Here is a 13,397-nt window from a genome sequence, read left to right on the forward strand (position 1 = left end):
TGTTAAATATAGTTATCAACTATTTGTAAAGTTGATCCAGTTGCTGTAGAGACCTTTGTAAACCTTATCAATGAACAAGAGTGGCAAGATGTCTGCAGTGCTGATATAGTAGACGATAAATACAATGTTTTCCTCAAGACTTTTCTCATGCTCTTTGAAAGTTGCTTTCCGTTAGAACGTTCAAAACAGGGTACTAGCACAAACAGGCAGCCTGGGTGGCTGACTAGAGGGATAAGAATATCCTGTAGAATAAAGTGGCAGTTATATAAAAATGTTAGAAACAGTCAAAATCTAAATGCAGAAGCCCATTACAAACAGTATTGTAAGTTGCTTAAAAATTTTATTAGGAAGGCAAAAAGTATGTGGTATGCAGATAGAATAGCTAAGCCTCAGGATAAAAGTAAAACGATATGGTCAGTCGTAAAGGAAGTAGCTGGTCTGCAGACAGGTCGAGGATATAGAATCAGTGCGTAGTGGGAATGGCCGTGTTATAGATAATCCGCATATACGTACAGTATTTAATAATCACTTTCTGAATATAGCAGTTGAACTAAATAGAAACCTAGTCTCAACAGGGAATCATAAGACGCTCTTAGAAGTGTTCTGAGACTGTTACACGAAATGCTCCTCCATGATACTGACAAGAGGGAGATTGAGTTAATAATTAAATCACTTAAGACCACGAACTCGTGGATATGATGGGGAATCTAGCAGAATACTGCAGTATTGTTCTATGTATGTTAGCCCAGTACTTAGCCATATCTAAGTTTTCCTTTAGGAGTGGTCGGTTTCCTAACCAATTAAAGTACTCAGTGAAGGCATTTCATAAAAAGGGAGATAGGGATAATGTTGACAATTTTAGACCTATTTCTATGCCATCGGTGTTTGCTAAAGTTATCGAGAAGGTTGTATATACAAGGTTACTGGAGCAATTAAATTCACATAATTTGCTGTCAAATGTACAGTTTGGTTTTAGAAATGGTTTAACAACTGAAAATGCTATGTTCTCTTTTCTCTGTGAGGTTTTGGATGGATTAAATAAAAGGTTGTGAACGCTAGGTGTTTTCTTTGATTTAACGAAGAAGGCTTACGACTGTGCTGACCACAAAATATTACTGCAGAAGTTGGACCATTATGGAGTAAGGGGAGTAGCTTACAAGTGGTTCACCTCTTACTTTAAGAACAGAAAGCAGAAGGTAATTCTCTGCAATACTGAGAGTGGTAGTGATGTTCAGTCCCAATGGGACATTAAGTGGGTTGGTTGGTTGGTTGGTTTGGGGGATGAAAGGGACCAGACTGCTACGGTCATCGGTCCCTTTTTCCAAAGACAAAGAACATCCACAGAGAATAAAAACGAGGAACAGAATAGATCACAGACGATACAGAACAAGAGAAACGGAGACAAGGACAAGACAAAACGAACTAAAACCACACAGAGTGTGACAGTGGTTGGCCGACCATAGAAATAAAAAAGGAAAAGCCAACCACTTTGAAACACATTAAAAGATCAGTTTAAAATCATAGGCCAAAGGCCAGAATCAAAACAAAAAATAAAACAAACACTCAGATGAAAGAATAAAAACTCCCTGCCCTAATAAAACGTAAAACTAAGGCAGCCATAACAGGGTCATCGGATAAAACGGCAGGGAGCGTATCAGGCAGCGCAAATGTCTGCCTGACCACAGCTAAAAGGGGGCAGGCCAACAGAATGTGGGCCACCGTCAAAGCCGCCCCACAGCGACATACAGGAGGGTCCTCCAGGCGCAGTAAATAACTGTGTGTTAGCCGGGAGTGGCCAATGCGGAGCCGACAAAGGACGACTGAGTCCCTGCGGTTGGCTCGCATGGAGGACCGCCACACAGTCGTCGTCTCCTTAATGGCACGGAGTTTATTGGGTGTAATCCGATCGCGCCATTCAGCGTCCCATAGCGCAAAAACTTTTCGGCGGAGGACCGCCCGCAAATCAGCCTCTGGGAGGCCAACATCCAGAGATGGTTTACTCGTGGCCTCTTTCGCCAGGCGGTCAACATGTTCATTGCCCGGGATACCGACATGACCGGGGGTCCACACAAAGACCACAGAGCGGCCGCAACGCGCAAGAGTATGCAGGGACTCATGGATAGCCATCACCAGACGAGAACGAGGAAAACACTGGTCGAGAGCTCGTAAACCGCTCAGGGAATCGCTACAGATAACGAAGGACTCACCTGAGCAGGAGCGGATATACTCTAGGGCTCTAAAGACGGCGACTAGCTCAGCAGTGTAAACGCTGCAGCCAGCCGCCAAGGACCGTTGTTCGGAATGGTCCCCTAGAGTTAGCGCATACCCGACACGACCAGCAACCATCGAACCGTCGGTGTAAACAATTCCAGAGCCCTGATACGTGGCCAGGATGGAATAAAAGCGACAGCGGAAGGCCTCTGGAGGGACCGAGTCCTTCGAGCCCTGTGTCAAGTCGAGCCGAAGGCAAGGGCGAGGAACACACCACGGGGGTGTACGCAGAGGCGCCCGGAAAGGAGGTGGAACAGGGAAAAACCCAAGCCCACAGAGAAGCTCCTTGACGCGTACGGCGATCGGACAACCCGACCGGGGCCGACGGTCTGGCAGATGGACGACTGACTGCGGGAACAGGACACGATAATTTGGATGCCCGGGCAAGCTTAGAACATGGGCCGCATAAGCGGCCAGCAAACGTTGGCGCCGGAACCGCAGTGGAGGTACACCTGCCTCCACTAGTACACTGTCCACAGGGCTGGTGCGGAAAGCGCCAGTGGCAAGGCGTATCCCGCTGTGGAGAATTGGGTCCAGCACCCGCAACGCAGATGGGGATGCTGAGCCATAAGCTAGGCACCCATAATCCAGGCGAGACTGGATTAACGCCTGGTAGAGCCGCAACAGGGTAGAGCGGTCGGCGCCCCAGTGGGTGTGGCTCAAGCATCTCAGAGCGTTTAGATGCCGCCAACACGTCTGTTTAAGCTGCCGGATATGAGGCAGCCAAGTCAACCGGGCATCGAAAACCACCCCCAAAAACCTGTGGGTTTCCACCACAGCAAGGAGTTCGTCGCCAAGATAAAGCCGCGGCCCAGGATGGACTGTTCGGCGCCGGCAGAAATGCATAACGCGGGTCTTGGCTGCCGAAAACTGAAACCCATGCTCTACAGCCCAAGACTGCGCCTTACGGATAGCGCCCTGTAGCTGACGTTCAACAGCTGCAATGCCAGTAGAGCTGTAATAAAGGCAGAAGTCGTCAGCATACAGGGAAGCAGAGACAGAATTTCCCACGGCCGCAGCGAGCCCGTTAATGGCTATTAAAAACAGGCAGACACTTAAAACAGAACCCTGTGGCACACCGTTCTCCTGGACGTGGGTGGAACTATAGGAGGCTGCGACTTGCACGCGGAAGGTACGATACGACAGGAAATTGCGGATAAAGATCGGCAGAGGGCCCTGAAGACCCCATCCATGAAGCGTAGAAAGGATGTGATGACGCCATGTCGTATCGTACGCCTTCCGCATGTCGAAAAAGACAGCGACCAGGTGCTGACGGCGGGCAAAGGCAGTACGGATGGCCGACTCCAGGCTCACCAGATTGTCGGCGGCGGAGCGGCCTTTCCGGAACCCACCCTGAGACGGAGCCAGAAGGCCCCGAGACTCCAGTACCCAATTTAAGCGCCGGCTCACCATCCGTTCAAGCAACTTGCAAAGAACGTTGGTGAGACTAATGGGACGGTAGCTGTCCACCTCCAGAGGGTTCTTTCCAGGTTTCAAAATGGGGATGACAATACTTTCCCGCCATTGCGACGGAAACTCGCCCTCGACCCAGAGACGGTTGTAAAGGTCGAGGAGGCGTCGCTTGCAGTCCACGGAAAGGTGATTCAGCATCTGACAGTGGATGCGATCTGGCCCGGGAGCGGTATCAGGGCAAGCAGCAAGGGCACTCTGAAATTCCCACTCACTGAATGGAGCGTTGTAGGGTTCAGAAGCGTCGGTGCGAAAAGAAAGGCTCCGACGTTCCATCCGCTCTTTAATGGAGCGGAAGGCCTGGGGGTAATTCGCAGAAGCGGAACTCATAGCAAAATGCTCTGCTAAGCGGTTTGCAATGACGTCGGAGTCAGTACAAACTGCTCCATTCAGTGAGAGCGCAGGGACGCTGGCAGGGGTCCGATAGCCGTAGACGCGTCGAATCTTGGCCCAGACCTGCGAAGGAGTGACATGGAGGCCAATGGTGGACACATACCGCTCCCAGCACTCCTTCTTGCCTTGGCGGATAAGGAGGCGGGCCCGCGCACGCAGCCGTTTGAAGGCGATAAGGTGGTCTAAGGAGGGATGTCGCTTGTGACGCTGGAGCGCCCGCCGGCGATCTTTAATCGCTTCAGCGATTTCAGGCGACCACCAAGGCACAGCCTTCCGCCGAGGGGACCCAGAAGAACGGGGAATGGCAGATTCGGCGGCAGTAACGATGCCGGTGGTGACCGATTGAACCACCGCATCAATGTCATCACTAGAGAGAGGCTCAATAGCGGCAGTGGAGGAGAACAAGTCCCAGTCAGCCTTATTCATAGCCCATCTGCTAGGGCGCCCAGAAGAGTGACGCTGTGGTAGTGACAGAAAGATCGGAAAGTGGTCACTACCACACAGGTCGTCATGCACACTCCATTGGAGAGACGGTAAGAGGCTAGGGCTACATATTGAAAGGTCAATGGCGGAGTATGTGCCATGCGCCACACTGAAGTGTGTGAAGGCACCATCATTTAAAATCGAGAGATCGAGCTGCGACAATAAATGCTCAACGATGGCGCCTCGACCTGTTGCCACTGACCCACCCCACAGAGGGTTATGGGCGTTGAAGTCGCCCAATAGCAAGAAAGGTGGCGGCAATTGGGCCATCAGCGCAGCCAGGACATGCTGCGAGACATCACCATCCGGTGGAAGGTAAAGACTGCAGACGGTAACAGCCTGTGGCGTCCACACCCGAACAGCGACAGCCTCTAAAGGTGTGTGGAGAGGGACAGACTCGCTGTGCAGAGTGTGAAGGACATAGAGGCAGACGCCACCCGACACCCTTTCATACGCTGCCCTGTTCTTATAATAACCCCGATAGCCACGGAGGGCGGGGGTTCGCATTGCTGGAAACCAAGTTTCCTGAAGAGCTATGCAGAAGAAAGGGTGACGGCTGATAAGTTGTTGGAGCTCAGCTAGATGGTGGAAAAAACCGCCGCAGTTCCACTGGAGGATGATATTGTCCATGGCTGAGAAAGGCGTGAAAGGACTGGGAAGGCAATTTACGCCGCTTGTTCACTCACTGCCACCGATTCAGTACCCGTACGAGAGGCATCCATGGCGTCTGAGGGACCAGCGAGATCAAGGTCCTCAGCGGACGCTAGAATCTCGACTGCATCCTCAGACGCAGAGCGCGAAAGGTGCGGTGGGGTTGGCGCCACCGCAAGTTCTTTGGCCTTAGAGGTCTTTCTCTTGGACTTCTCTCGCTGAACCTTGGGTTGCACCGGCTGGGAAGGCTTCACCGATTCAGTCTCCGGGACAGAGGAGGATCGTGAAGCCCTACGCCCGGCCGCTGGTGAGGACTTATGCCACTGGCGGCCGTCATCCTTCCCGCTGGTGGAACCCTGGGAAGGGAGGGTCCCAAGGGAACTCTTACGGGCGAGAGTAGCCGAAGAAGTTAGACGCTTCTCCGGCTGAGAAGCGGGGACGGACGTCCCCGACGGGTGGGAGGAGGTTGCTCCTGAGGTAGGTGGTGCAGGAGCAACCGGTTGGGTAGAGCCCCCCACAGGCAAGGGGGCAGGAGGAGTCGTACTGCTTATCGAGCTGGCTGGAAGTCTCGAAACTGATGGGGCTAGCACAGTTGTCGTAGCAGCTGCATAAGAAGATGTCATTCTCACAGGATGGAGTCTGTCATATTTCCTTTTGGCCTCAGTATAGCTCAGCCGGTCCAGGGTCTTATATTCCATAATTTTGCGCTCTTTCTGAAAGACTTTGCAGTCAGGCGAGCAAGGTGAATGGTGCTCCCCGCAGTTGACACAGATGGGAGGCGGGGCACATGGAGTATCGGGATGAGATGGGCGTCCGCAATCTCGACATGTGAGGCTGGAAGTGCAGCGGGAAGACATATGGCCGAACTTCCAGCACTTGAAGCACCGCATCGGGGGAGGGATATAGGGCTTGACGTCACATCGGTAGACCATCACCTTGACCTTTTCCGGTAACGTATCACCCTCGAAGGCCAAGATGAAGGCACCGGTAGCAACCTGATTGTCCCTCGGACCCCGATGAACGCGCCGGACGAAATGAACACCTCTACGTTCTAAGTTGGCGCGCAGCTCGTCATCAGACTGCAAAAGGAGGTCCCTATGGAAAATAACACCCTGGACCATATTTAAACTCTTATGTGGAGTAATAGTAACGTTAACATCCCCCAACTTGTCACAAGCAAGTAACCTGCGTGACTGGGCGGAGGATGCCGTTTGTATCAGTACTGAGCCAGAGCGCATTTTAGACAAGCCCTCCACCTCCCCAAACTTGTCCTCTAAATGCTCGACGAAGAACTGAGGCTTTGTGGAGAGAAAAGACTCCCCATCAGCTCTCGTACAAACCAAGAATCGGGGCGAATAACTATTACCTCCATCCTGAGACTTACGCTCCTCCCACGGCGTGGCCAGAGAGGGGAACGTTTTCGGATTGTACTTTTCAGCATTAAATTGAGCCCGAGAACGCTTAGAGACTGCTGGCGGCTGGCCGCCAGCGAGAGATGATGTACCACGCTTCATTGCGGGTCATCCGCCCTGATGCCACCTACTCCGACCAAGGGCCCTCCCCACGGGCGCCACCCAGCCGCAGCAATAGCCACCTGGCAGGATGTCCATTGCCGGGAGTCCTGATGCCCCAGGGAGACGGGCATCTACTCCTTGGCATACGTGGGGAGTTAACGGCGCAGGCATCAGTAGAGCGATCCCTGTGTTGTCAGGGGGCTACAACCAAGAGGGTACATGGCGGCCCCACCACAACGGACTGGCTACCGTGCTGGATCTTAGGTGCAAAACTGTCCAAGGTCGTCGTCGCAGTTAAAAGAAACACTGCAGAGTGCAGCGTGGGAATCGCATCCAGGGACGTATCCTCGCCCAAGAGATGGAAAACGAGCGGAACACCATTGCAACGACGAAAAAGCCGGCTAAAGGTCTCAATGCACGACGAATACAGTGCACCACGTAAGGCGCCCTTCCCCAATTGGCTCGCTCTTCGGAATAATTTAGAAAGATGGAGGTCAAACCCGAGAGGGGACCATCACATAAGGCCGAAACATGTGAGACTCCTTTTAGTCGCCTCGTACGACAGGCAGGAATACCGCGGGCCTATTCTAACCCCCGAACCCGCAGGGGGACCATTAAGTGGGGTGTTCCCCAAGGGTTGGTGCTGGGGCCACTGATGTTTCTTATTTATATAAATGATATGCCTTCTAGTATTACAGGTGATTCAAAAATATTTGTTTGCTGATGACACCAGCTTGGTAGTGAAGGATCTTGTGTGTAATACTGAAACAGTATCAAATAATGTAGTTCATGAAATAAGTTTGTGGCTTGCGGGAAATAATTTGATGCTAAATCACAGGAAGACTCAGTTTTTACAGTTTCTAACTCACAAATCGACAAGAACCGGCATTATGATCAGACAGAATGGGCATATTTTAAGTGAGACAGAATAGTTAGAGTTCCTAGGCATTCGGATAGATAGTAAGCTGTTGTGGAAAGCCCATGTTCAGGATCTTGTTCAGAAACTAAATGCTGCTTTATTTACCGTTAGAACAGTACCTGAAATAAGTGACACTTCAACACAAAAAGTAGTCTACTTTGCATATTTTCATACACTTATGTCGTATTTTATTATTTTTGCGGTAATCCTGACTCAAAAAGGGTATTTTTGGCTCAAAAACGGGATGTTTGAGCTATATGTGGTGTAAGTTAGAGAACCTCTTGTCAACCCCTATTCAATAGTCTGGGAATTCTGACACTGCCATCACAGTATATATTTTCTTTAATGTTGTTTGTTGTTAGCAATACTAGCTTATTCCCAAGAGTTAGCAGCTTTCACTCAGTTAATACTAGGCAGAAATCAAGTCCACATGTGTAATGCAGTTCATTGACCCGTGTGCAGAAAGGAGTGCAGCATTCTGCTGCATCCATTTTTAATAAGTTACCACAAGAACTCAAAAATCTTAGCAGTAGCCCAAACACGTAAGTCTTAACTGAAGAGTTTCCTCATGGCTCACCCCTATTCTGTTGAGGAGCTCTTGGAAGAACTGAAAAATTAACAAATTCCAGTGTTACACTTGATTTTCTTTATTTAAACTTATTTGTCACCTGAATATGTTTCTTATATTTCATTTTATCAGTTTCTATTATCGTGTTATAATTTCATGTATTGACTCGTTCCATCACCATGGAGACTTCTCCTTAATTTGGTCCCACTGAACAATAAAGTAGGAGGAAAAACAGTAGTGATAGCAGCCCTGTAGGAGCTCTACATGTTATACAATTCATGTGTTTAGTGCATGGCACACACACTAATAGGGAGAGAGGGGAGAGGTGTAGGGAATTGGAAGCTTGTGAGGACAATTTTGTTTCCTCGAGGCAGAGAACAGACACTGCGATCCTAAGAGCAGCCGTAAATCGTCTGACTGAAGGCCACGAAGTTTCCATTGAAGGAGATCCATAACAAGGAAGGGGAGGAGGGAAAAATGAAGAGGGTGTCAACCTCAGCTGCTGCCCAGTGCCAGCCTTCAAAGACACTGCTACAGGGCACAGAGGCTGGAGGATCCTGCTATATGAGATCTACAGAGGCATCGACTTTCTCCCTCTGTCGATCTGCGGAGCGCAGGGAAGGAAAACTGTTGGTGGTGCACACCAGCGACACGGAGTTCATATGGATTGCATGGTGACACCATCAAAGATGATCTCTTAGTCAGTGAAGAAGTCCGTTTTGCCTTTAACTTCTCAGAGCCTTTCCAGTTGGCGGAGGAAGACTCCTGTTGGCCAGAGGGATGTAGGAAGTCTTCACGGCAGTATTCCTTCTGACCTGCCAGTTGTGTAGCAAGTGACTTTGCCCCAGGACGCGAAGGTTTGGTGGCTGCTTGTACAGCTGAATGAGGAGATTGCGATGCTACCATGACACTTGGCAATTTCACAACCTCAGTGCTGAATTTGAGGCTGCATGTCTGCATGGCCATGTCCTTTGTGGAGCGAGATGTAGCAAGAACAGTACTTGAAGTGCCAGATGGTAGAATGCTGGGTTTGCAACTTGCCTATAACTTGTGAGTGACTGGGTACAGCAATTTTACTTTTGAAATTTCCTGGCAGATTAAAAGTGTGTGCCGGACAGACTCTTACTTGGGACCTTTTCCCTTCATGCGCAAAAGCACTTGCCCATGAATGGCAAAGGTCCCGAGTTCACTTGCCTGCAAATGACCGATTTCACGTCTCGGTCCAGCCAGGAAGTTTCATATCAGCACACACTCCATCATAGAGTAAAAAATCTCATTCTGCAAACTTTTTCCTTTACCCAAATGTCCTGGACAGCCTGCTCATCGAGATACAGGGGACAATCTAGAGATGAGACAGCATGGCCACATGTGTCTACCGCAGGTTACACATCTGGCCGAAGTCAACAAGACATCAGAGTGTGGTATGTACGACACTAGTAGCAGCACATTGGGTTTGGAATTTACAGTCAGACTGATGACTTCATAGCCTGCTTTGATCCTGGACGGAAGCACCACTATCAAACAGTGCATGGGCACTAAGGAGGCATCTACCTTTTTCGTCACCTGATGGATGGCCATGACATCCTGATCACATAGGTACGTTTAAAGTTCTGCCTCAATCAGACCACTCAACAGAGTAATACGAATAACACCACGGGAAGAATTCTGAGTTCTATCTGCCTTGAGACAAACAGGATAGCAACAAGCAATAATTGTGTTTGAGAACCAGAAGTAGTCCCCAAAAGCAAAGTGCCATCGCATAAATGAGAGCAGGATTTCACAGGGCTGGCAACTGCATCAATGCCTTTCTGAATAAGAAACAGACTTATTGTTGCAAAGGACTGATAATCTTCAGTATGTTATACCATAAGGAACTGTGGTGCAGCTGGGAGGGTCTTTGAATCAGGTGCTTCATTCTGTTTACACTTTGTAGACATGGACTGTTATAATTGGCTCCTAGCAATAAAATCTCTGACTACCAGCGTCTCCTTCCAATGGGGGAGGGGGGGGGGGGGGCATCCGCCTTGATTGTTCACACCTAAGGTTACGCCTCCCAAACACCTGACAGAGGGACCAATCGGCAATTGGGGAAGGTAGCAGCTCAGGCAAGCAACCCTCCCTAGTCCTGGCTTGTACCAGGGGGTATGTGTGAGCCCTACCTGTCAACCTGAGGCTGGGAATTACATGTTACCCAGTCACCTGTTATGCATCAGACACATGGGTCTGTCTTCAGGAGTGCACAGGGAAGAAGAAGTAACAGAGGAGCCTCAAATGCCAAAGCAGAGAAAGGATGGAAGAAGGTAAACAAAGAAAGGAAAAAATAAGTGAGAAACAGAGATGAGACTATCTCAGGAACTGAAAATGCTCAACACATTCCCTAAAACATCCCAGACATATTCCCCAAGGGAGGGGAAAAGTAATACCAAGAATAACGACACGTAGCACTGAATGGAAAAGATGATGCAAAGGCTGGGGAGGTTGTAGGGATATGAAACAGAATGAGTGCATAGGATCAATCATGTGTTAAGCAGGAGTATACTTCGATTGACTGGCAGAATACTGGGAATGTGCAATTAGTCTACAAATGAAATTGCTTACAAACCACTTGTGTGACCAGGTGTAGAATATTGTTAAGTGTGGAGGCCCCGTGACATAGGATTAGAGGACTGTACAAATGGTCACAGGCTTGTAAGACCAACGGGAGGGTGTTACAGTGAAACTGAAGAAACAACTTGTGGACGAAGATAGACAAACTACCCTGAGAATGTTTCAAAAACCGGCTTTAAATGACGACAGATTATACTACAACCTCTTATGTATCACTCACATGGGGATATTGAGGACAATATTAAACAATTACAGCACAAGCAGATGCCATCAATCATTCTTCTTGCACTCCATAAACAAATGAAATGCGAAGAAAGTCTAATAATTGGTACAAAGGCATGCACCCTCTGGATGCACTTTGCAGTAGTCTGCTGAATATGGATGTAGAAGTACACATCTGTTCAACTACATTTGCTATTTCTAAAGGAATCCATAAGAAGCTCTGAATAGATCTGACTTGTTCCACAATGGTTACTAAATTTCTGCTCACAAAGTGGATGGTCAAAATGAAAGCATTTTTTTAGTGGTTCCATATCACACATATTGTGGTTGCTTACACAAATAGTTCCATTGGTACACACAACCAAAAGTATTTTAAGTTGACTTTTACATTTTCAAGAAAGCAAGATTTTATATCACTTCTGCAAAATTTCCACTCATATCTGAGTATCAACAGATTCAGATAATTGCAAGTAGTTGCGAAAAAGACCTGGCAAAAGTTGGCCACTAAAGTGATTAAATGGGAACACATTTTTCAAGCAAAACATGAAACTAGAAAATTACAACATTACCCTCTTGCTGAATACTCACTACATACAATTTTTTTTACAAATTATGAAAGATTTGGATGAATGAAAATTTATTAAATGAAATTGGCTTGATACCACTTCAAGTAAGTGTTTTCATTCGGTATATTGCTTTTAAGCACTTAAAAGCCCATTTCACAATTTAGGTAGGCAGGTAAATACATCAGCAAAACAAATGATTTGTATTTTTCTCAAACACTTTCACTGTTGCAACAAAATATTCAATGGACATGTGAAAAAGGCGAACAGCAAGCAATGCACACCATCATGTCAGTATTAAGCAGTGAATTACCCTAACCTAACCTAGGCCAGAGACCAGTCAAATGGTGAAAACAGGTTTTATTCTTACATAACCTCATTCAGAATCACACTGATTTCATTTCCTCACACAGGACAATTTTCAAAGCTATTGTAATGTAAACTGCTGGATTAATAAAATTATGAAACCAGCAACACCAAATCACTTTTCCTACATAAACCATTTCCAACATGAACAAAACAGTATTACTGTGGAATGTACTAAATATAGTGTACTACTATATTCAGTACATTCCACTATACATGTAAGCTGCACAACAATGAAACTGCCATACCCACTGCTAAACATTTGAAAGGTTTATTTAAACTAACCTTTTGGAACATCTGTGAAGAATATAATTTCTTCACTTTTGCACTTCACAGACTTAACAATGTTGGAATAGCTGCTCTCTTCCACTTTTGGCCCCACTGCTGTATCGAAGTAACCTGAAAAAATCTGCAATTCACAATAGCATTAAGACATTTGTAATATGAAGGTCTGAGGGTAATTATCCCTCAGCATGGCAAAATATATACTCTAACCAGTATGGCACACTAATAGCATATTCTGTACAGAGTTTCTCATATAAATAATTTGCACAAATTTTAACCATGGAAACTCAGAAGTGTTAATCAGATTTCAGTTAAGTGTTTCTTCAAAGTCTATAAATGCGCAATTGTTCAAAATTTAGAGTTTTGTAGCTATAAAACAAGTTGTCAGTTCACAAAAAGTTAAAAGGGAAATTACTGTTTTGATGAATTACAGCATAAGGAAAAAAGATAGCCAGCAGTACCTCTATGCACCACAACATTTCAAGCAATATCAGGGATCCACAGACTCTAAAGGCACAAGATATTAAGAAAAAGAACAATAAACAGGTCGCACAAATTATATGCAAAAAAGTTCTATGCACTAATGAAGGAGGAACATCCAAATGTGGCTAAAGTATGTTCTGATATGTAACAAATTGAGCCAATGCCAATGCCATCTGTACATGAAATTCTTTCAAGACAGGTTTGGCTACACAATTTGTGCATTTTGATTCATTACAGAGCATTGATAAAGGAAAGGATTGCTTTTTAAACTTAGCTTAAAACAAGACCAAAAGGACGCAACCAAGTAGCCTCAGTTCTACATGAAATATATTCACTATTGCAAATATGGACAACCAGCTGTATAATGGAATAACAATGAAAATTTGTGCCAGACCAGAAATCAAACCTGGATTTCCTGCTTTATGCAAAAAGCTGCTAACCACTTTGGCTACCTGTGCACAACTCATGGCCAGACCAAAACTTTCAAATGTCGTTCATGCATCAACCCACACACACTCACTACTTCCTGAAAAGGGGGACATTTTAATTGATGTCAATGTACAAAGGAGCACAGCATCATACCTCTTAACACAGGCATCAAA

At 47.0% G+C, this 13,397-nt stretch overlaps 1 protein-coding gene across 3 annotated transcripts in view; it reads right to left on the reverse strand.

The window, feature by feature from the left end:
- The window catches only part of LOC126187450 (enolase-phosphatase E1), a 52,851-nt gene that overhangs the window by 15,070 nt on the left and 24,384 nt on the right, over positions 1-13,397 (reverse strand). For all 3 annotated transcript variants that reach the window (XM_049928536.1, XM_049928538.1, XM_049928535.1), the window contains exon 5: positions 12,313-12,436. In XM_049928536.1, coding sequence (XP_049784493.1) covers positions 12,313-12,436 — 124 coding nt within the window. The remainder of the gene's footprint in view (positions 1-12,312; positions 12,437-13,397) is intronic.

The sequence above is a fragment of the Schistocerca cancellata genome, chromosome 5 (genome assembly GCF_023864275.1).
Source record: "Schistocerca cancellata isolate TAMUIC-IGC-003103 chromosome 5, iqSchCanc2.1, whole genome shotgun sequence".
Taxonomy (NCBI): domain Eukaryota; kingdom Metazoa; phylum Arthropoda; class Insecta; order Orthoptera; family Acrididae; genus Schistocerca; species Schistocerca cancellata.